Genomic DNA, 22,770 nt, shown 5'->3' on the forward strand with positions numbered 1-22,770 from the left:
ACCCAGACCCTACTTTGGATAGATTTGATACAAAATATATAGTAGAATCATAGCATCATCTATTTGTAATCAAGGTAAAAAGATTTATGAAAGAAACTAGGACTCTGGTATAGATCTGGATGTTGGTTTCACTTTCAAACACAAAAATAGTTTTTTCTTCAAAAGTGCAGTTGAATATCCCCCATCATTAATTGTTACTAATTTAGCATAAGCAAAGAAATGACCTCAGGAACATACCCAGGTTTTAAGACAGATTACTAGGTAATGGGCCTGAAAGGCATTTTTGAGCTGAATTTGATTTTCCAACAATTTCAAATATAATTTCTCATCTGTGTGTAGATATATACAGGCACAAACACACATTCACACACAGTCATACACAAACACTTCATTTTCTATCAGATCAGGGCAATTTTTTATTGCAGGTCTCTTTTAGTATAGGCTAACAGAAAACCTATCCCCAACCTAACAGATTACACACATACACACAGCCATTTCCATACTTCCTCACAGTGAAAAGCTCTCCGACAAGATACCAGAAGGTCAAGAGAGGCAACGTTTTAATGGCTGGGCCTTGAGGACAACTCTGGTTGCATTTAAATCTCAGTGCCAAATGCACTAAGAGTTCCCTGCCGCTATAATTTTTGGATCAGTCTCTTCAGGAATCAGGCCATGGAGAAAGCAGGATGGTGTCTCCCGATCTCTCCTATAAACCACAGTGGTAAGACAAGATTTCTTTTTGTTCTGGGCTATCATTCCCATGATCATGTGCTTCCTTTTCCCTTAGGAACCACCCAAGGAAGAGTTAAGGGAAAAGATCAAAGAACCACTGCCTTGCCACTTGTGCATGCTCTGGAGTTTTACAGAATGGAAACACGGAACAGATTCATTGGCTGATGCTCCTTAATAACATGAAAAAGAAACTACGGGGGATGTTCAAAAGAGGAAGTACATTTCCTTTCAGAATGTGACCTCAAAAACCCATAAAAAGCTTAGAGCTACTTTGGAAGACAGCTGTACAAAAGTCCAAATACTCCACTAACTCCTGAACTGGACCACTCTGAGTCACTTCCACTTCTGGGCATATCATTTTCCTACTGAAAGCCCCTACCTGTTTCTTGACCACTTTGTGACAGTTTATACAAACTGATCCCAGATTATAACCTTTAAAGGGTCTCTTGTACAACTCCACAGAAAGACTCTCGATGCTTAGAGCAGCTAATAAGGAGAGATGCCTTGAACTCTCCAGCGCCAAGAGGGTGCCTGCGTCAGTAGTATTTTGAACACTCTCTCCACAGCTACCTCAAGCATCAGCCTGGGCTTCAAGGCTCTCCATTCCGCTGCTGGGACCAAGGACCTTAAAAGACTGACAGAAGTGCCTCATCCAGGGATCATTACCAAAACCAAAACATAAAGTGATCAGGTGAGAGAAAGGGAGACAGAAAGGTTGAGTCAAGAAAGGAGTGCAAGAAGCTGATCCCAAATAAAAAGACAAAATTAAGAAAGGAAAAACATTATGTATGTATATATAAACTAAAAGCAGAGCATATGAATGCTTAATCTGGTGGGAAGCCAAGACAACATCTATAGAAAAGCTTGATGTGTCACAACAAGGCTCAGCCATAGGGAAATAAGGCAATATAAAAAAATGACCAAGGTATTTTGGTCACAGAATGGTCTCCTTCCTCCTCCCAGCCAACCCCTGCAAATGCATCTCTATATATCTTTTATATATATATATATAATATATATATAATATAGAATCTGTTTTTTTGTTAAAAAGTATTTCAATGATCATATATATTTATCAAGGCATGATGGCTTTAGGAAAGGGGGGGATCCATCATGGGGGAGCTGAGAAGGGAAATGCAGGAAGGGGAGGCGGGGGTAAGAAGTCTAAGAAACTGGTTGGGGTCAAACAAATGCTCATCAAAGGGTGGCACCAACAGAATTTTCACTAATGTTTCCCACTTTAAGGAGGTACTGATGATATAGGTGGGTGCCAAGACCCCATCTCTTCTCTTGTATCCCTCCCCCAATTCTTCCCACCACCATGCATTTTAATGCCTCATGGCTCTCTCTCCCACATGTCTCTTGGACCCATGCTACCTTGCATCCCAGGGTTAATGGGTATGGCCCATATGTCTCTGGCCCTGGGTGCCTCATCTCAGAAGCCATTGCCACTGATATTAATGGACTGCAGATCCGCCACCTGCATGACGTTGATGCCACTGTTGGCAAGACGGGCAATACCCTCTGGACAGATGGCCTCCATGGCTACCATATTGGTGGTAATAAGGGCTGAAGGGGTGGCAGTGCCGCTGCCTTCTGAACCTGCCCCACTGTCCAGGGGCAAAGTGCCCACGCTCAGGGATACACCTGGGCCTCCCTTCTTATTCTGGTGGGTCTTGATATGCTTCGACAGGTGGTCACTCCTCATGAAGCGCTTGGGACACTCAGGGCAGGCAAATTTCTTCTCACCTTAGTAAAAGAAGAGAAAGAAGATAAGAAACGGACATCTTAGGAAGCAGGGTACTTGTTCAATTCACTGTTTTCAAACTACATTAAACAGAGTATTAGGCACTCTTAGAAGGTGATAAAAACAAGAAAAATCTATTGAGTATCTTTTTCTTTGTGGGGGGGAGAAAAATAAGTAAAGCTCAAAGATTACTCAGAAAGGAAGGACTAGGCATGCCTGGGTGGCTCAGTGAGTTAAGCCTCTACCTTCAGCTCAGGTCATGATCTCAGGGTCCTGGGATGGAGCCCCACATCGGGCTCTCTGTTCAGCAGGGAGCCTGCTTCCCCCTCTCTCTGCCTGTCTCTCTGCCTACTTGTGATCTCTCTCTGTCAAATAAATAAATAAAAACTTAAAAAAAAAAAAAAAAAGGAGGAGCGCCTGGGGGGCTCACTGGGTTAGGCCTCTGCCTTTGGCTCAGGTCATGGTCTCAGGTCCTGGGATTGAGCCCCATGTTGGGCTCTCTGCTCAGTGGGGAGCCTGCCTCCCCCACTCTCTCTGCCTGCCTCTCTGCCTACTTGTGATCTCTGTCAAATAAATAAAATCTTAAAAAAAAAATCTTAAAAAAAAAAGAGAAAAAGAAAAGGAAGGACTATAGTAGAAAAGTAAGGCAGGACTGAGACTAAGAATAATAATGGGGCCATGATCTTCCTTTAAAACTCCCACTGAGGGGCACCTGGGTGGCTCAGTGGGTTAAAGCCTCTGCCTTCGGCTCAGGTTATGATCCCAGGGTCCTGGGATCCAGCCCCGCATCTGGCTCTCTGCTCAGCAGGGAGCTTGCTTCTCCCTCTCTCTCTGCCTGCCTCTCTTTCTACTTGTAATCTCTGTCTGTCAAATAAATAAATAAAATCCTTAAAAAAAAAAAAAAGCCACTAAAAACCTAGCCCCTTCCTTCTGAAAATTTTTCCAGATTAACTTCAATTCCATTTATGTTCTACCCATTCACTTTCAAACTTAAGTTGCTCAGAAATTTAATTATTTCATAGATACATTCTGTGTTTTCTATTCTATTACCGTTTCTCTCTTCCCAGGCTCCTCACCTGTGTGTGTACGTTTGTGTCTCTGTAGCTCATCCGAACGTGTAAAGCGTTTCCCACAGTATGACCAGGTACACATGAATGGCCTCTCGCCTGTATGCCAGCGCAAGTGTGCCCGTAGGTGTGAGGTCTTGCCATATACTTTGCCACAGCCTTGGATGTGGCAAATGTGCTGTTTCTTTTTGCCAGGATCCCCAGAGCCCCTAAAAATAAGAACACAACTATTCATCATGCATTCCAGAGACAAAAATTAAAGAACCCCAGTGTCAGCAGTTATTACCTGACCCACTCAAAACTAACCCAAATTTTTATTTAAAAAAAAAAAAGGCTTCTCTTGGGGCACCTGGCTGGCTCAGTCAGTAGAGGATGCAACTCTTGATCCTGGGGTCACAAACTCGATCCTCGTGTTGGGGGTAGAGTTTACTTTAAAAAAAATAAAGAAAGAAAGAAAAAGAAAAGAAAAGAAAGAAGAGAAGACTTCTCTTTAGTACCAAAAGATAAATCTTTAGGGGTGCCTGGGTGGCTCAGTCGGTTAAGCATCTGACTTTGATTTAGGTTCTGGTCATGATCTCGGGGTAGTGAAATGAAGTCCCACATTGGGCTCTGCACTCAGCATGGAGTCTGCTTGAAATTCTCCCTCTCCCTCTACCCTTACCCCCACTCACATTCTCTAAATAAGTAAATAAAATAAAGTAAAAAGATAAATCTTTAGTTGATTCTGATTCTTAATACCCTTAATTCAAGTTTTAAGTTTCCTCTCTACTGGATATTTACTCTTTCCTGTTTTTCTATTCCTTAATCCTTCTGATGTTTGACATGTGAAGAGATTAATTGCTCTCAAGACTTGTAAAGTCTGTGAGGCATTTTCTTGTATTTTTCACAAAGTTTAAATCTCAACATAAGCATTTTCCATGGGAACAGTGAATATGGTACATTTTTGGCTGGGGAAGTACTTAAGGACCAAAAGGTCTCTCCATTTAAACACCTGGTGGAGAACTTTAAAGAAACATGATACTTTACAACTATGAACCTATTTCCTAAAATAAAGGTCAAGAGCCAAATGGTGAAGATTAGAAGCTGAAAAGCTAGAGCACTATCAGGGACTTCAGAGTAAAAGAAGATGGGCTGGATAAAAGTTAAATCAGAGGAATAAAAACCCTAATTCATGGTATGTTAAAAAAAAAGGGGGGGGGAGATGTAAAAAAAAAAATTATATACATATATCCCCTATATGAAGCAGTTCCTAAGCTCCTCCCTTGAATCAGCTCTGAAATGTTTTTGCCAAACCAATTTGTTCCATGTGTGATCCATTAGTGGGCACTGGGGAGATTTCTAAGAGGGACTTTTCTTGGGTTTTAAGAGCAGAGGGGAAAAAAACCATAACAGAAATGAAATCACACTTAGGTGGAAATCAGAGTTTCCTTTGAAAATTTAAATGCACTTTACGTTTTGTTAGATGAAAACTCTATTGTACTCAGTGGTTTTTTTGTTTTGTTTTGTTTTTTAAAGATTTTATTATTTTTAAGTAATCTCTACACCCAACATGGGGCTCGAACTTACAACCCAAAGATCAGGAGTCACACGTTCCACTGACTGAGCCAGTCAGGTATCAATCAGTGCTTCTGATTCAGATTTTTCCTGTAATGTAGGGTTAACCTAAAAAGGACTCAAATTATATTTAGTTTTGGTGCTCTTCTTATTTTTGTATCTTTTTGTATCTTTGTACTTATTTTGTTAGGACAAAACTTAAACAGATTTTTTTTCAAAGGCATTAAAAAAATCTGTATGGCTTTCTATTTTCTTTCAAAAGCGGTAAGTTAACGAAAAAGAATATAATGTGGAAATTTCCAGAGATAATACTGAATAAAACCAAATATTTTACTAGTAAGAAAAATTTGCCAAAACTTTGTTCTGTAGGACACATTTGATTCTATGATGGAAGAATTTTCTATCTGGAGTAAGCATTTCTGTCTATTGTGAGAGAAAATAAAACTCTGTAAACCTTTACGATTCTCACATAATCACTATAAAAAATCATTATAGTAAGTATGTTTCTTTTTCTTTGCAAGACTATTTTATAAGCAACCTTGTTAAACCATCTCAAAACAGACATATGGTAACAATCACCTGACCAGTTGGCTCCATGTGATTTTAACCTTATCTTTGGAGAAGGCAGGCACCTATTAAGGCCCAAGGTCTTAGAGTAGATGAAAGGATCTGAGCTGGAACCAAAATCCTATAATATAACCCAATCAAATGTATTGTACTATCTCTGGTTCCTCTACAACACTGCCAAGTCCTAAATGTTAAAAAATTAACCCTCTTTTGCTTACCTCCAAATCCATTAATTTTTCTCCTTTATACTCTTAAGAGACTGGCCTGACTGGGTCAACTTACCTTCCTTCACTGTCTTTACAGTAGGGGCAGGTGCATGCTTCCCGCCGGGTCCTCCGACCAGCTTGGGGCTGTGGATCTGGGCTGTTTTCCCCTTCTTCTCCACCTGCTGTGTCATCATGTATTCCATCACCACCAGCCCCATGGAGGCCAAGCTGAGCTCCATGATCACCTTAAATTAAGAGAAAAAGGGATCAGGGTAAAGTAGAGGAGATCGTCAAGCTGTGGTCATTTCAGTAACATTTTACATTTATAGCACCATTTCGTCACAGCTTTGAAGCCACATTTACTGATAGTGCCATCCATCCTTAAATCTCAAATAAATAAAATCTTTAAAAAATAAAAATAAAAAATAAAATGCAACTCTAAGAGGACTTTTGTAGCTTTTCATCTATAGATCACAAAAGTTAAACAAAAAAACATGAAAAGTATAAACTCTAATAATAACAATGCATAGCATTAGCAAGGACATGGGGAAATAGGCATTTTTTTTTTTAATTTTATTTCTTATTTGACAGGGAGAAACACAGCGAGAGAGGGAACACAAGTAGTGGGAGTGGGAGAGGGAGAAGCAGGTCTCCCGCCAAGCTGGGAGCGCGATGTGGGTCTCGATCCCAGGACCCTGGGATCATGACCCGAGCCGAAGGCAGACGCTTAGCGACTGAACCACCCAGGCGTCCGAAATAGGCATTTTTAAAAAAAGATTTTATTCATTCATCAGAGAGAGAGAGCATACAAGCGGGAAGAAGAGGCAGGCAGAGGGAGAAGCAAGCCCTGCGCTCAGCAAGGAGCCCAATGCGGGACTCAATCCTAGGACCCCAGGACCATAACCTGAGCCAAAGACAGATGCTTAACAGACTAAGCCACCCAGGTGTCCCCGGAAATAGGCACTTTTATATATAGGTGGTGATAAATCAGTACATTTTGAAGTCCAATTTGGCGATATTATTAAAAATCTAGGGGCTCCCGGCTGGCTCAGTGGAGCATTTGACTCTTGATCTCAAGGTCGTGAGTTCAAGTTCTATGTTGGACACAGAGCTTACTTTAAAAAATAAAATTACATTTAAAAAAATTTAAATGTGTATCTTCAAAGTAATTCCACTTTGAATAAGCAATGTCCTACTCATGAGTATATAAAAATATGTGACAAAAATATTTTCTATAGCTTTATAACAAAAAAACTAGAAACAATCAAATGGTATACATCAGAGTAATTAAGTAAATTATGATAAACTTCCGTAATTGAACACTATACACCCATGAAAAAGAATGAGACAGGGGTGCCTGGGTGGCTCTGTGGGTTAAAGCCTCTGCCTTCGGCTCGGGTCATGGTCCCAGGGTCCTGGGATCCAGCCCCATGTCAGGCTCTCTGCTCAGCGGGGAGCCTGCTTCCCCCTTCTCTCTGCCTGCCTCTCTGCCTACTTGTGATCTCGGTCTTTCAAATAAATAAATAAAATATTAAAAAAAAAAAAGAATGAGATAAAGTTATGTGCTGTTACAGAAGACGGTCACAATGCAGTATACTTATTTTATGAAGCACTAACAGGTCACACTTAACATTTTCAAACACTACTCTAGGCCAATGGACAAAAGTAATGTTTCAAAGGAAGAAGTAACATAACCTCAAGTTTTCAAAGCATCAACTAACAGTACGTATTCATCTGTGAAAACACTTGTAAAAAAGTTAATGACTATCCACAGTTAAGATTCCTATAAATGGAGATTTTAAATTGTCCGGCTTTGTTTTTATCTGTTGTATAAAGGAACAAACAACATCTACAAATCTCAGCTCTTGGTTTTACTTCTGTACCTATTCTCCACTCTTCAGCGCGGCAACGTAATTTTGAGTTATTATGCCTAATAATAAACTCTCCTCATGATTTCTTTCTCACTTTACCACTTCTATGCATGTATGTATGTATGTCATTATTTATTTTTAAAGATTTTATTTATCAGAGAGAGAGCAAGCGCCCAAGGAGGGGAAGTGACAGGCAGAGGGAGAAGCCAAGAGAGGTATGCTTAACGGACCGAGCCACCGAGGCATCCCTAAGATTTTACTAGGGGTGGGGAGAGGAAGAGGGAGAGAAAGTCTTAAGCAGACTCCCTCCTGAGCATGGAAGCCCAAGGTGGGGCTCAATCTTAGGACCCTGAGATCATGATCCAAGAGGAAACCAAGAGTCCAATGTTTAACCAACTGTGCCATCCAGGTACCCCTCACTCTACCGCTTCTAAGAACAAGCCTATGAAATTAAAATAAATGGGAATGTTTTGAGATTTTCATGGTATTGGCAGAGCTAAACTGGAAGGACTAGAGTACAGGGTTAAGAACAGATTTTGGAGTAGGACAGATATATGAGTCCCTGCACATCCACTTGATTAGCTTTCTGACAGTGAGCCAGTAAAACTTTTCAAATTATCAGTTTCTTCCCTGGCAAAAACTGGGATGAAATATCAATTTCATAAAGTTATTGTGAAAAACAAATGAAATAATACTGTAAGGTGCTTAGCATGGTATCTGTCCCAACATTTAACACAGTGTAGTCAATTTTATTAGGAAATCATTTTGTGGGCAAACCATAGTGAGAAATCATGGAGTAAGATATACACTGCTATTTTATTTAATCAAGTTGCCTTAAAAGCTACATGTGAAACTGAGTGGAAACTCCCCATAATGGGGATAGACAATTTCTCCTCTTGAAATAGGCCCAGGGGTACCTGGGTGGCTCAGTGAGTTAAGCCCCTGCCTTTGGCTCAGGTCGTGATCTCAGGGTCCTAGGATCAAGCCCCACTTTGAGCTCTCTGCTCAGCAGAGAGCTTGCTTCCTCTGCTCTCTGCCTACTTGTGATCTCCCTGTCGAATAAATAAATAAAATCTTAAAAGAAAAGAAAAGAAATAGGCCCCAAAAGCTCAGTGGGCGACAGAATGCTATTCAGTATCACCAGTTGTTATCTATCAAAAATTAACTTCAGAAGAGAAATTATAAAACTATAGATCCTGTTAGTATCTACAATAGGTCTTCAGAAACACAGTAAGCAAAACCATGGTCCATACAAGCAACTTATCTTTGATCTACTTTCAAAACTAACCTTACTCCATTAAAATCAGAAAAGCAATTCATTAAACCCCAAAGTTCTCCCTTGCTGCAACTGAAAGAAGAAAACGGTTCTCCATTTTATTGAAACATAAGTGTAACATTTAGAACATGGTATGTCAGTAAAAAGGGAAACAAAGAAATGCTGAGGTATTAGTATGCTATAAAATCACATCTCTAAGCCTCTTTCTAATTCTTATAAAATGGACAGTCAAAACTAATAATCCTCCTCAATCTCTAGTATGATTTCAAAGGACTTTTTTTAATATGAAAAGTGGAAATGGAGTTAAATGAGTTTCATTTAACAAAAAGAGGGATGAAATACCAACAAAACATCAACATCAGACCAGAATCTGTTTCCAGCCTCTTTATTTTTTTTTCCAGCCTCTTTTAATAACAGTTTTGGAAAAAGGACAGTTTTATCTTAAAATGTGGGACTGGTTAAGCAATGAAATAAATTAAAGATTTTCCTTTCCATGATGAAAATAACAAGTAAACCAAAGGCACAGTTTAATGACAGTCTCGCCCAACCCAGTGGTTGCCTCTAGCATCAGTTATTGAAATAGCTATGGTAGTTAACACACTTTTTCAGTTTCTTCAAAGTGAAGAAGTGTGCTGAAGTCATGAACTTTTAAGGAGACCACCATGTTAAGTCAAATACCCTATTCTTCTCTGAGAATAAACTTGGGCAATACTAAAATAAGATGAAATAAGAAACTCAATAATTTTCAAAAGGGTAGTTCCCATATACTTCTCTATTCATCTGGTCTCTGGAATGATTTTGAGAACACTGTGTTCTTTAATTCAGTAAGTATTAACACAGTATGAATGATACTCAAAATGATACCTATATTAAGCACACACTGAGTTTTCTGAACATGTTTCATTTTGCACAGCAAAATTAATCCAAAGAATTTAAACTCAGTACAGAAAGTATACGTGTGTTCGGCCACATTCAAACAGAATACTGGTAACAAATCATTTAAGCATGAGGGATACCAGAATACACCCTTAAATCAAGAAATAAAACAGAAATAGATAATTCTAATATACTATCCTTTATTTTTCAGAATAATAATTTTATTAATCTGGCTTCCCAATGCAAGTGAATCATACGTAGCAAATCAGAGAAAAAGAAAAATGTTATTTTTAATGGCAGAGAAGCTGACAACTGGAAGTGGTAAAATATAATACCAAAAAATACTTATAGATGGGCTCCAAATTCATCCCTATCTTGACTACTTAGTTATGCTTGAGATACAGTTTAACATAAGAGATGAAATAAATGCGAGTCTGTCAATTACTAGTTTTTAAAATAGCTTCCTAGAATCCTTAAAGAATGACTAAGAACTCTTCCTTTTATTTATTTATTTATTTATTATTATTATTTTTTTTTAGGACTCTTCCTTTTAAAAATCAGGTTTATTGGGGAGCCTGCCAGGCTCAGTTGGAAGAGCATGTAACTCTTGATCTCAGTGTCCTGAGTCTGAGCCCACTGGGTGCAGAGATTACTTAAATAAATAAACTTAAAAAAAAAAATCAGTGGGGTAGGGAGAGGGTGGTTGGGTTATGGACACTGGGGAAGGTATGTGCTCTGGTGAGTGCTGTGAAGTATGTAAACCTGGCAATTCACAAGCCTGTACCCCTGGGACTAATAATACATTATATGTTAATAAAAAATAAAATTTAAAAAAAAATCAAGTTTACTAAGACATAATTAACACACAGTAAAAATTCACCCTTTTAGTAAGTTTAGACCAGGGTTCTCAACCAGGGCCACTGTGCTTCCCAGGAGACATCTGACAACATATGAAGACATTTTTGATTGTCACGTCTAGCATCCACTACTGATAAACATTCTACAATGTACAAGACAACCTGCTACTCCTCCTAAACGAAGAATTCCCTGGTTCAAAATATTGATGTTGCTAAGGTTGAGAAAGGTTCAGATAAACGTATACAGAAGTAGTGTCACCGTTTAATACAATCAAGATATAAAATATTTCTACCATCTCAAATAGTTCCCTCATACCCCTCTGCAGTCAGTCCTTTGTGCATCAATATGAACTCAGGATTTAAACTTATTTGATGTTTCAATCCATTGTGGTTATCGTCCTTATAGATACTCAAACTATCTTATCTTACACTTGGTCACAGTAACTTACCAAGTTGACTCCTCTGTCCTTTACCAAAATATCCCACATTTAATACTAATTTCCTACTCTAGATATAAAATCAGCTATTTCTTCAAGTATTCCTAATATTCCTAGTTTCTCTTAATGTAAGAGAAATAAGGTATCACAGTTTGGTTCTGTAGGTATTTTAGTTATTTGAAGCTCTAGTAGATTCCATACAGATGATATGAACACTATTTTTTTTTAAAGATTTTATTTATTTATTTGACACAGAGAGAGATCACAAGTAGGCAGAGAGGCAGGCAGAGATAGAGGGGGAAGCAGGCTCCTTGCTGCGCAGAGAGCCCAACGCAGGGCTTGATCCCAGGACCCTGTGATCATGACCTGAGCTGAAAGCAGAGGTTTTAACCCACTGAGCCACCCAGGCGCCCCTGAACACTTTTTCTTCAATTCTTACAGGTTAGTGTTAAACTATCTGTGGTATGAGGTACCCAGGTGGCTCAGTCGGTTAAGCATCCAACTCTTTATTTTGGCTCCGATCATGATGCGGAACTGTGAGATCGAGACCTGCATCAGCTTCTGCGGTCAGCAGGGAGTTTTCTTGAGATTCTCTCTCCCTCTGCCCCCCCTACCCCACCCATTCTCTCTCTCTCTTTCAGATAAATCTTTAATGAACTGTCTGTGGTTCTTATACTTAGAGGAGTCTTTATCTGGATACAAAATTCTTCTTTTTTCTTTAAAGATTTTACCTATTTATTTGAGAGAGAGAGAGAGAGAGAGAGAGACAGTAAGAGAGGAAACACAAGCAGAGGGGAGCTGAAGAGGGAGAAGGAGGCTTCCCTCTGAGCAGGAAGCCCAGCGCTGGGCTCAATCCCAGGACGCTGGGATCATGACCTGAGCTGAAGGCAGACACCCAATGACTGAGCCACCCAAGCGCCCTGAATATAAAATTCTTGGTTCATGTTTTATTTCCTTGATTTTCTTAAATGTTAATCCACTGCATTCTGACACTAAACATGCTGTCAGTAAATCTAGTGCAAGGGGCACCTGGATGGTTCAGTCAATTAAGTAGTTGACTCTTAGGTCATGATCTCAGGGTCCTCGGATCTAACCCCATGTCAGGCTCTGTGCTCAGCGGGGAGTCTGCTTCTCCCTCTTCCTCTGCCCTCCCGATCTCTCTCTAAAAAGTAAGTAAATCTTAAAAATAAGTCCAAGGGCACCTGGGTGGCTCAGTCGTAAAGCATCTGCCTTCAGCTCAGGTCATGATCCCAGTGTCCTGGGATCAAGGTCCCACATCGGGCTCTCTGCTCAGCGGGGAGCCTGCTTCTCCCTCTCCTACTCCCCCTGCTTGTGTTCCCTCTCTTGCTGTCTGTCAAATAAATAAATAAAATCTTAAAAAAAAAAAAAAAAAGGCTAGTGACAATTCATTTTCCTTCCTTTTTAAGTGATTAGGTCTTTTTTTACTAGGATGCCTGAATGATTTTTTTTTTTACCCTTAAAGTCCATCAGTTTTACTAAACTATGTCTCTGTACTGGCAATTCTGAATCAATTTACCCAGACACACTTGCACAAAGTTTTCTTTCCATCCCATGGCTTTGGTTGCTTTCTTCCTTGGGGACTTTGTTCATATGAATGTTAAGTTTTTCTTTTTTCTTTTTAAGATATTACTTATTTATTTTTAAGAGAGAGAGAGAGAGAGAGAGAGAGAGAGACTGTGCGCGTGCACATGAACGCACAAGCAGGGGAAGCCTCAGGCAGAGGGAGAAGCTGGACTTGATCCCAGGACACTGGGATCATGATTTGAGGAAGATGCTTAACCAATAGTGAGCCACCCACATGCCCCTCTTTGCCTATTAGTATAGCATTTTTTTCTCAATTCCTTTTACCTCTTTTTTTAATTTTTATTTTTTTAAAGATTTTATTTATTTTACACAGAGATTACAAGTAGGCAGAGTGGCAGGCAGAGAGAGAGGGGGAAGCAGGCTCTCCACTGAGCAGAGAGTCCGATGCCAGGCTCGATCCCAGCACCCTGAGACCATGACCTGAGCTGAAGGCAGAGGCTTATTAGCCCACTGGCCACCCAGGCGCCCTCTTTTTTGATTTTTTTTTTTTTAAGATTTTATTTATTTGACAGACAGAGATCACAAGTAGGCAGAGAGGCAGGCAGAGAAAGAGAGAGAGGAGGAAGCAGGCTCCCTGCTGAGCAGAGAGCCCGATGGGGGGCTCGATCCCAGGACCCTGAAACCATGACCTGAGCAGAAAGTAGAAGCTTTAACCCACTGAGCCACCCAGGCGCCCCTCTTTTTTGATTTTTAAAAGCTTCTCTCTTTCTACCTTTGTTAAAAAATTAATTTTGCTTTACTTTTTATTTTATTGAGTCATTACTTGTTGCACTTCTTCATTTATGTGTTCCTTTTAGTTTCACCTTTATTTCTGAAATAAGTTTTTCTTATTTCTAATTTTTTCCTGAGGTCTGTCACTTCTCTTTTCAAATTCTCCTTTTCTCTAATCACCTAACTTCTGAGATTCTTCTAATTTGAATTAATTAACTAAATAATTAAGTAAGTAGGTGCCATGCCCAACATGGGGCTTGAATCATGACCCCAAGATCAAAGGTCACATGCCCTACCGAGTCAGCCAAATGCTCCAATCTCCTTGAGTTTATTTTTTTTTTTTTAAAGATTTATTTATTTGAGAAAGAGTGAGTGAGTGTGGGGTGGAACAGAAGGGAGAGAGAATCTTGAGAAGCCTCCCTACCAAGCCTCTGCAGGGGTCGATCCCAGGACCCTGACCAATATCACCACCTGAGCCCAATTCAAGAGTCGAACATTCAACTAACTGAGCCATCAAAGGCCCCTCTAATTTGAATTTAAAGTATTTTACTTTGGGATGCCCAGGTGGCTCAGCAGGAAGAGCATGTGACTCTTGATCTCAGGGTCATGAGTGAGCTGGGAGCCCCACACTGGGCATAGAGATTACTTTTAAAAAATAAATAAATAAGCAAAATAATTTAGGTGAAATCCTCATTCTCTCCTTGTGGCTGTTTCAATGGTATATGTATGCATGTGCATTAGGCTACGGTGCTCAAAGTAGATACTACTACTTGTTCCCAGTTTTCATTCTCTTCCTCTTCTGCCTTAAAGCCACCTGATTTTTTTCAGGCTAACATAGTGCCAGGTTACAAATATTCTCCTTCCTAGATACCCTTGCAGATAAGAAGTAGCCACGTGACAAGGTCTTAGCCAATCAGATGTAAAACAAAATTGCCTAGGTAAGACTTTGAGTAAAGCTCTTTAAATGGGAAAAACTCAGCTTGCTTCCTCCTTTATCAAGCTTCACCTTTCCCTCCTTTATCCTGTCTGGGAAGAGGTCACAATGCCCAAAGGTGGTGCAGCTGCCTTGCAAGCATGGCAACTGTCCCACACTAAGGCAAAAGTAAACACAGCCAGGGTTCCTACTGTTACCCTGAGCTGCCACACCAACTTTGGACTCACTACTTTTAGACTCCATGTTACATAAAAACAATAAGCACCCACACACCTGGTTAAGACACTGTAATAGGTTTTCTGGTATATACAGTTAAATATGCATTCCCTAACAAGAAAGGAAGGAAGGAAGATTATTATTTTTTAAAGACTGACTTATTTATTTGAGAGACAGAGAAAGAGTGTATGTGCTCAGGTGGGGGAGGGGAGTGAGATCTGAGGCAGGCTCCACACCCAGAGCAGAGCCTGATGACACCCTGAGATCATGACTGGAGTCGAAATCAAGAGTCAGAGGCTCAATAAGGCACCCAGGCACCCCGAAATTATTTTTTTTTAAAGTATGTCATGACCATGCTAAGCCTATAGTTTTTCTTAACTATACAGTCTATACACACCTCAGTATATCCTACCAGTATTTTGTGTCACTATTTGTTGGGTGACAAACTGATAAGAGCCTTTAATTTTTTTTTGGTCCAGCTCCCAGAACTGTAAGTGGATAAGCATCTAACAAAAAATTCTAATACTTTTATATTAAATTAAACCACACCAGAATAAAGAACAGATACCAGAAACTTATTTCCTCCTGTTCCAGAACACAGGCCCTTGCTAATTCATTAGTAATTTGTGCTCGATACAAATCCATATAGCCTTGCTTCTAAGCTCATTTTTTCCACATTACATCTTTCCTAATTATAGAGTTATTACTGCATATTACACACATACACACATACAGATAATTTATAGGCTTTACTATATATAAACTTCCTTTAGGGCTTATCCCTATAGTGTCCTCCCTAAAAGTATGCTGTAGAAATGACTCTTGCTTTCAGCTCAGGTTGTGATCTCAGGGTTATGAGATGGGGCCCCAAGCTGGGTTCTGTGCTCAGCGCAGAACCTGCTTAAGAATCCCTCTGCCGGGACGCCTGGGTGGCTCAGTTGGTTAAGCAGCTGCCTTTGGCTCAGGTCAGGATCCCAGCGTCCTGGGATCAAGTCCCACATCGGGCTCCTTGCTCAGCAGGGAGCCTGCTTCTCCCTCTGCCTCTGCCTGTGTTCATTCTCTCTGACAAATAAATAAATAAATAAAATCTTAAAAAAAAAATTCCTCTGCCTGGACACTAAGGAGGACACGTGATGTGATGAGCACTGGCTATTATATAAGACTGACGAATCACTGACCTCCACCCCTGAAACCAGTAATACATTATATGTTAACTGAACTTAAATTTTTAAGTGGGTTAAATTTTTAAGTGGGTTAAAGCCTCTGCCTTCAGCTCAGGTCATGATCCCAGGATCCTGGGATCGAGCCCCACATTGGGCTCTCTGCTCAGCAGGGAGCCTGCTTCCCCCTCTCTCTGCCTGCCTCTCTGCCCACTTGTGATCTCTCAGTCAAATAAATAAATAAAATCTTAAAAAAAAAAAAAAAAGAACATGTGTCAGATACTATATTAAACTCTGGGGATGGCTGGATGGGATCATGACCATTACAGAGATTTTATCTTACTGGGAAGATATAAAATTAAATCAACTATAATATCTGCCTTATAGTTTATAAAGTGCTAATGACATGCTCTGATAAAAGGAGCATAAGAGTTGGAAGGAGGAGTATTAGGGTTTTTTTGTTGTTTTTTAAAGATTTTACTTATTTGACAGAGAGAGATCTCAAGTAGGCAGAGAGGCAGGCAGAGAAAGGAGGAAGCAGGCTCCCTGCCAAGCAAAGAGCCCGATGCAGGACTCGGTCCCAGGACCCTGACATCATGACCTGAGCCGAAGGCAGAGGCTTAACCCACTGAGCCACCCAGGTGCCCAAGGAGGAGTATTAGAAAAAAGAAAAGTAGAATAGTCTGGGCTACTCCACTCAATAATGGTAAAAAATTAAAAAAGGTCTAAAGTAGGCTGTGAGGGGTGCCTAGCTGGCTCAGCTGGTAGAGCATGAGACTCCTGATCTCAGGGTCATGAGTTCAAGCTCCACACTGGGTGTGGAGCGTACTTAACAACAACAAAAGCAAAACAAAACAAAACAAAAATCAAGCACAGTTCTCTTCCAATGAAGAGAAAAGCATGAATAAAACATATTTTGGAGTAAAACAGTCAGAATTTAATGGCTGAATACAGGGAACTTCAGTTTCTGGGACATAAACGAAACAGCAAGACTGTTAGGAACATGAACAAAAGAGAAGCAATAAATACAGTCATCTCTCCTTATCTGCAGACTGTCTTTCTGTGGTTTCAGTTACCCACAGTCAATCATGGTCAGAGGCAGATGATCCACCTGACATTATTGTGAGAAGGTCAACTATAGCCTAACACTATGTCACAATGCTTACATCATTCACTTTACTTCATCTTATCATGTAGACATTTTGTCATCTTACATCATCACAGAAAGGATACAATACAGTAAGTATTGTACTGAGTACAGTACAATTAAGATGTATTTTTTACAATAAGATATTGTGACAGAAACCACATTCATAACTTTGATATATTATTATAACTGCCCTATTTTATTATTGTTGTTGTTAACCTCTTACAGTCCCCAATTTATAAATTAAGCTTTATCACAGATACGCATGTATAGGAAAGAAACAGTATATTTAGGATTCGGTACTATCCACAGTTTCAGACATCCACTGGAGGATGAATGGATCCTCAGCAGATGAAATGACTGTATTTTTAAGATCTTTAATACAAAGAAACTCACTAAAATTCAATCTAACCCAGTAGCTCCACTTGTAGGTATATAACAAAGAGAAAATTAAAACATACATCCATATAAAAACTTCTATATAAATGTTCAAAAGAGCATTATTTATAATGCCAAAAAGTAAAACAAGCCAAGTGTGTATCAACTTGATGAATGGATAAACAAAATGTGGCATATTTACAAAATGAAATAGTATTTGGCAATAAAAAAGAATTAAGTACTAATACATGCTGCAACACAGATGAAGCTTGCCAACATGATGCTAACTGAAAGAAGCCAGTCACAAAGACCACATTATACACTATTCCATTTTATGAAATGTCCAGAATTGGCAAATCTATAGAGACTGCAAACAGTGGTTGCCCTGGACTGGGAATGAGAAGTGAGACTAGGCAAGGACAGCTAATGGGCCACATGGTGTTTCTTTTGGGGGTAATGAAAATGTTCTCAAATTAGATTGTGGTGGTAGTTGCACAACTGTGTGAATGTACTAAAATCTATTCACCTGTACATTGGGTACATGGGTGAATTGTGTGGTATATGTGTTATAACTCAATTAGGATGTTTTAAAAAGCAAATTGTAGTTCAAAACATTCCTTTTTAAAAATGGAAGAGAAAAGGAAAAAGGAGAAAATACTCAAAAGGGAAAACTGAAAAAAGAAACAACCTATAACTGCACAAGGGATGGGGGGTACACAGAAGGAGGGAGAAGAAAAATAGTTCATTAATTTTAATTCTATCTATCTATTTATTTATTTATTTGACAGAGATCACAAGTAGGCAGAGAGGCAGGCAGAGAGAGAGGAGGAAGCAGGCTCCCCGCTGAGCAGAGAGCCGGGTGCGGGGCTCGATCCCAGGACCCTGGGATCATGACCTGAGCCGAAGGCAGAGGCTTAACCCACTGAGCCACCCAGGTGCCCCTAATTCAATAAATCTTTATTGCACATCTGCTATGTTCTACACAGTAATGTTATGTGCTAAACTGTAGTGAGCCAAAACATAGTGAGGTAACACAGAGGACAGAAAGTAGTATCTCTAGTTGCCTTTTTTGTTCTAGATGTCAGGAGACTCAGAGACTGCTCTAATTTCAAAATAACTTTAGAAACCTCTGCCCTGACAGTTCAAAAATAATTCTGGGCAGATAAAGTTCAATGTTTACAAAAATGTCTAGAAAGAAAGCCTGGCAAGAAATTCAAACACATTAACGCTGGTTTCTTTAAATGAGAGGTTGTCTTCTTCATATTTTCCCCTGAAATATAAAGCATGGAAAATAAAGGGAGGGGAGTTAAAAACACAAACATACACACTTAAATGTAAAGAAAAGAAGGGGCGCCTAGCTTGCTCAGTCGGGAAAGATTACTTAAAAAATAAATAAATAAAAAATGTGAAGAAAAGAAAATTATTAAACTTTGAAAAGACATTTCTATATTATTTTAAAATTCATTAAAGAAATCACAAAAGATCAGTTCACTTGACACATAAAAATAAAAAACTTCTATATTATAAAGAAGCAAATAAGAGCTTGAGGAAGTTATTTTCAACAAATTTTATTTTATTTATTTTTATTTTGGGGGAGGTGGAAGTTAGGAGTAGGAGAAGGAGAGAGAATCTTACGCAGGCTCCACACCCAGCCTACAGCCCAAAACAGGGCTCAATCCCATGGCCCTGTGATCATGACCTGAGCTGAAATCAAGAGTTGGCCAACTGGGGCGCCTGGGTCGCTCAATCATTAAGCATCGGCCTTTGGCTCAGGTCTTATGATCCCCTGCGCTGGGGCAAGCCTGCTTCTCCCTCTCCCATCCCCCTGTTTGTGTTCCCTCTCTGGTTGGTCTCTCTCTGACAAATGAGTAAAATCTTAAAAAAAATTAAAAAAATTTAAAAAATGAAGAGTTGGCCACTTAACCAACTGAGTGACCCAGGCACTCCTCAAATTTTAAAAAACAATGAAGTTCTTTATTTTAAAAAAATTGCCCAGGCAACTTCCTAAGAATATCATTATAGTGCCAGTAGACAAATCAACTAATACTACCTATGAACAAGCAGAAGGAAAAACTTCGGGGCGCCTGGGTGGCTCAGTGGATTAAGCCGCTGCCTTCGGCTCGGGTCATGATCCCAGGGTCCTGGGATCGAGCCCCGCATCGGGCTCTCTGCTCGGCGGGGAGCCTGCTTCCTCCTCTCTCTCTGTCTGCCTCTCTGCCTACTTGTGATCTCTGTCTGTCAAATAAATAAATAAAATCTTTAAAAAAAAAAAAAAAAAAAGAAGGAAAAACTTCAACCTCACTAGTAGACAAAAACACAAAAACTTAACCTTTAGGAAAAGGTCAGCCTATAAAAATACTCCTAACTGAAAAAAATCCAAATATGGAAAGAGTCATTTGAACAGACAACCAACAAAATACTTAAAACAGCAATATAGGGGCGCCTGGGTGGTTCAGTGGGTTAAAGCCTCTGCCTTCGGCTCAGGTCATGATCCCAGGGTCCTGGGATCGATCCCCGCATCGGTTCTCTGCTCAGCAGGGAGCCTGCTTCCTCCTCTCTCTCTCTCTCTCTCTCTCTGCCTCTCTGCCTACTTGTGATCTCTGTCTGTCAAATAAATAAATAAAATCTTTAAAAAAAGAAAAAAACCAATATAAGAAATTGATTAAAATGGGTACAATGAGGAAACTGTTAAGTAACCTGATGGAATACCAGGCAGTCAGTAAAATTTATAATTAACTGAAGGATAACAGCTTGGAAAAAATGCTTATGCCATATTCGTGAACCAACCAAGGAACAAATTACATGCATGCCAAGAATAAAGCTATGGTTAAAAAATAAATACATTAGGGGCGCCTGGGTGGCTCAGTCGGTTAAGCATCTGCCTTCAGCTCAGGTCATGATTCCAAGGTCCTGGGATTGAGTCCAGCATCAGGCTCCCTGCAGGGGGTCTGCTTCTCCCTCTGCCTCCTGCTCCCTCTGCCTCCTGCTCCCCCTGCTTGTGCTCCTGCCAGCGCCCTCTCTCTCTCTCTCTTGACAATTAATAAATAAAATCTTACAGTAAATAAATAAGTACATTAAAATTTAAATAAAGTAGAAGAAAACACACCAAAACTGCTGCCTGTGATGGAGAGTAGTTATTAGTTTTGTTTTTCTCCTTTCTGTTTCTCATATTTTCTATAATATGATAATTTAACTTTTATAACTTTTTTTTTAAAGACTTTATCGGACAGAGAAAGAGACACAGTGAGAGAGGGAACACAAACAGGGGGAGTGGGAGAGGGAGAAGCAGGCTTCCCGCTGAGCGGGGAGCCCAATGCAGGGCTCCATCCCAGGACCCTGGGATCATGACCTGAGCCAAAGGAAGACGCTTAAGGACTGAGCCACCCAGGCGCCCCATGATCATTTAACTTTTATCATTTAAAAACACACACAGGGGCGCCTGGGTGGCTCAGTACATTAAGTATCTCCCTTCAGCATGGGTCCATGATCTCAGGGTCCTGGGATGGAGCCCCTGAGCCCCACATTGGGCTTCCTGCTCAGTGGGGAGTCGGCTTCCCCTTCACCCTTTTGCCCCTCCCCCTGCTCCTGCTCCAGCTTTCTCTCAAGTAAAATCTTAAAAAAACAAAACAAAACAAAAAAAACCAACACAAAGACAAAGCAAAAAAAAAATTAAAAAATCAGCCTGTGCATCTCACCCTTTTATTAATAACAATGTTTCACAGATTTAACATCTCAGTAAATGGGTAGTTTTGTTCAAGTAGGAGGCAATCAGCACAGTGATGTCAAGGATTCTTACCAGTAGGTGTCGCTGTAACTAAGTGATAGATAGTTTTTAAAGTCTACCTTCCCAGCAAAGAGGTTAGAAGAAAAAAAGGGGGAAAGGCAGTCCACAAATTACAAATGGGAACATTTGAGGAAGTGTAATTCAAATGTCTATCAAAACCAGATTTTTTTTTTTCAGCTTTGGTAATGTTTCTTTACTAAAAACTCCAGTCTTACGTTATCGGTCATGAATCCAAAGGTACAGATTTCCCTATTTTTGTGTCCAAAAAAACTAAAAGATCTCAAAATTTAATTATTAGTAACCTACTGAAATTCTTCTAAATTCCAAGATTTTCACCTACTTCCCAACTCTGTCAACATTATTCCATAGTGAAAACTATTTTTTAAGACCAAGAAATGAGTAAGAATTGTCTTATCTTTTCACCCAACTTTCACCATAGTGATAACTTCCTGGGGAAAGGTTTTATTTATTTATCAAAGAGACAGAAAACAAGCAGGGTGAGCAGCAGGCAGAGGGAGAACCAGGCTCCCCGCCAAACAGGGGGCCCGATGCGGGCTCAATCCCAGAACTCTGGGATCATGACCTGAGCCAAAGGCGACACTTAACCCACTGGGTCACCCAGGCACCCCAGATCTTAGATCTTAGCTCAGGTCTTGGTCTCAGGGTTGTGAGTTCAACCCCCATGCACGAGGAACTCCTGCCAAGTAGGGAGTCTGCTCTATCTCCCTCTGCTTGCTGATCCTCCAGCTTGTGTGCTCTCTCTCTCTCTCTGTGTCAAATATAATAAATAAAATAAAATAAAGACCTGAACTAAGATCAACTCAGAGACTTAATTGAGCCACCCAGGTGCCCCCAACCTTGCTGGTTTTCAAATTAGAGGTCCTTTTGACCGACTTTAGGGTCTGTTCATATCCATTAACAGACATTTTAAAATTATTAGGAGCTTCTGATCATTAATCAGAACCATTAAATACACTGTAGTGCACTATAATGGTGCAGTTGGACAAACCTAGATTGAACCCTAGTTTCACCACTTACAAGCAGAGTAACCTCTTTGAGCCTTATTCTCCCTATCAGGAAAAAAGATATGATTATACTGGACTAATTAAATTAATATAAAGCATACCTTTAGCATTACACTGAACACATGGGAGGGACTTAATAAATCACTGTATATTAGTAAAATAAGAGATGAATTTGACTTTTAATGTTTTTTCCCTCGTATCTATATATGCACTCTTACTACTCACAGTATGTTATTCTGAATTTATTTAGGACAACTGTAGTATCAAATTTAATCATCAATATCTCTAAAATAGCACCAATAAAAAACTGTGAAACAAAAAAATAAAATGCACAGTAATTTAATATTTTGCTTCTAACCACTGGATTTATCACTGAAAAAGGATAATCATATCAAGCATTCAAATGATATTTGATTCCCATTAAAAATAGTTTAGAGTTGATTAATAATGCAGAAACAACCATTCTGAATACACAATACTGTTCTGAAAGGAGAAGTAGTACCAATTAAGCGTCATGTTTTCAGAGAATTTTCTGGATAAAATACAGTAATGAGATGCTGTGTGATGATAAAACCATGAAAAAATGCTGAAGGAAAGTACAGATGATCACAGGGAACATA

At 39.7% G+C, this 22,770-nt stretch overlaps 1 protein-coding gene across 1 annotated transcript in view; it reads right to left on the bottom strand.

The window, feature by feature from the left end:
• Positions 1 to 391: 391 nt before the first annotated feature.
• SP1 (Sp1 transcription factor) overlaps positions 392 to 22,770 on the bottom strand; it is a 45,930-nt gene continuing 23,551 nt past the window's right edge. The window contains exons 4-6 of the mRNA XM_032876656.1: positions 5,950 to 6,118; positions 3,556 to 3,755; positions 392 to 2,481 (exon numbers count right to left, since the gene is read on the bottom strand). Coding sequence (XP_032732547.1) covers positions 2,168 to 2,481; positions 3,556 to 3,755; positions 5,950 to 6,118 — 683 coding nt within the window. The 3' untranslated portion in view covers positions 392 to 2,167. The remainder of the gene's footprint in view (positions 2,482 to 3,555; positions 3,756 to 5,949; positions 6,119 to 22,770) is intronic.

This window comes from Lontra canadensis, unplaced genomic scaffold, assembly GCF_010015895.1.
Source record: "Lontra canadensis isolate GAN:19392208 unplaced genomic scaffold, GSC_riverotter_1.0 scaffold59, whole genome shotgun sequence".
Classification (NCBI taxonomy): domain Eukaryota; kingdom Metazoa; phylum Chordata; class Mammalia; order Carnivora; family Mustelidae; genus Lontra; species Lontra canadensis.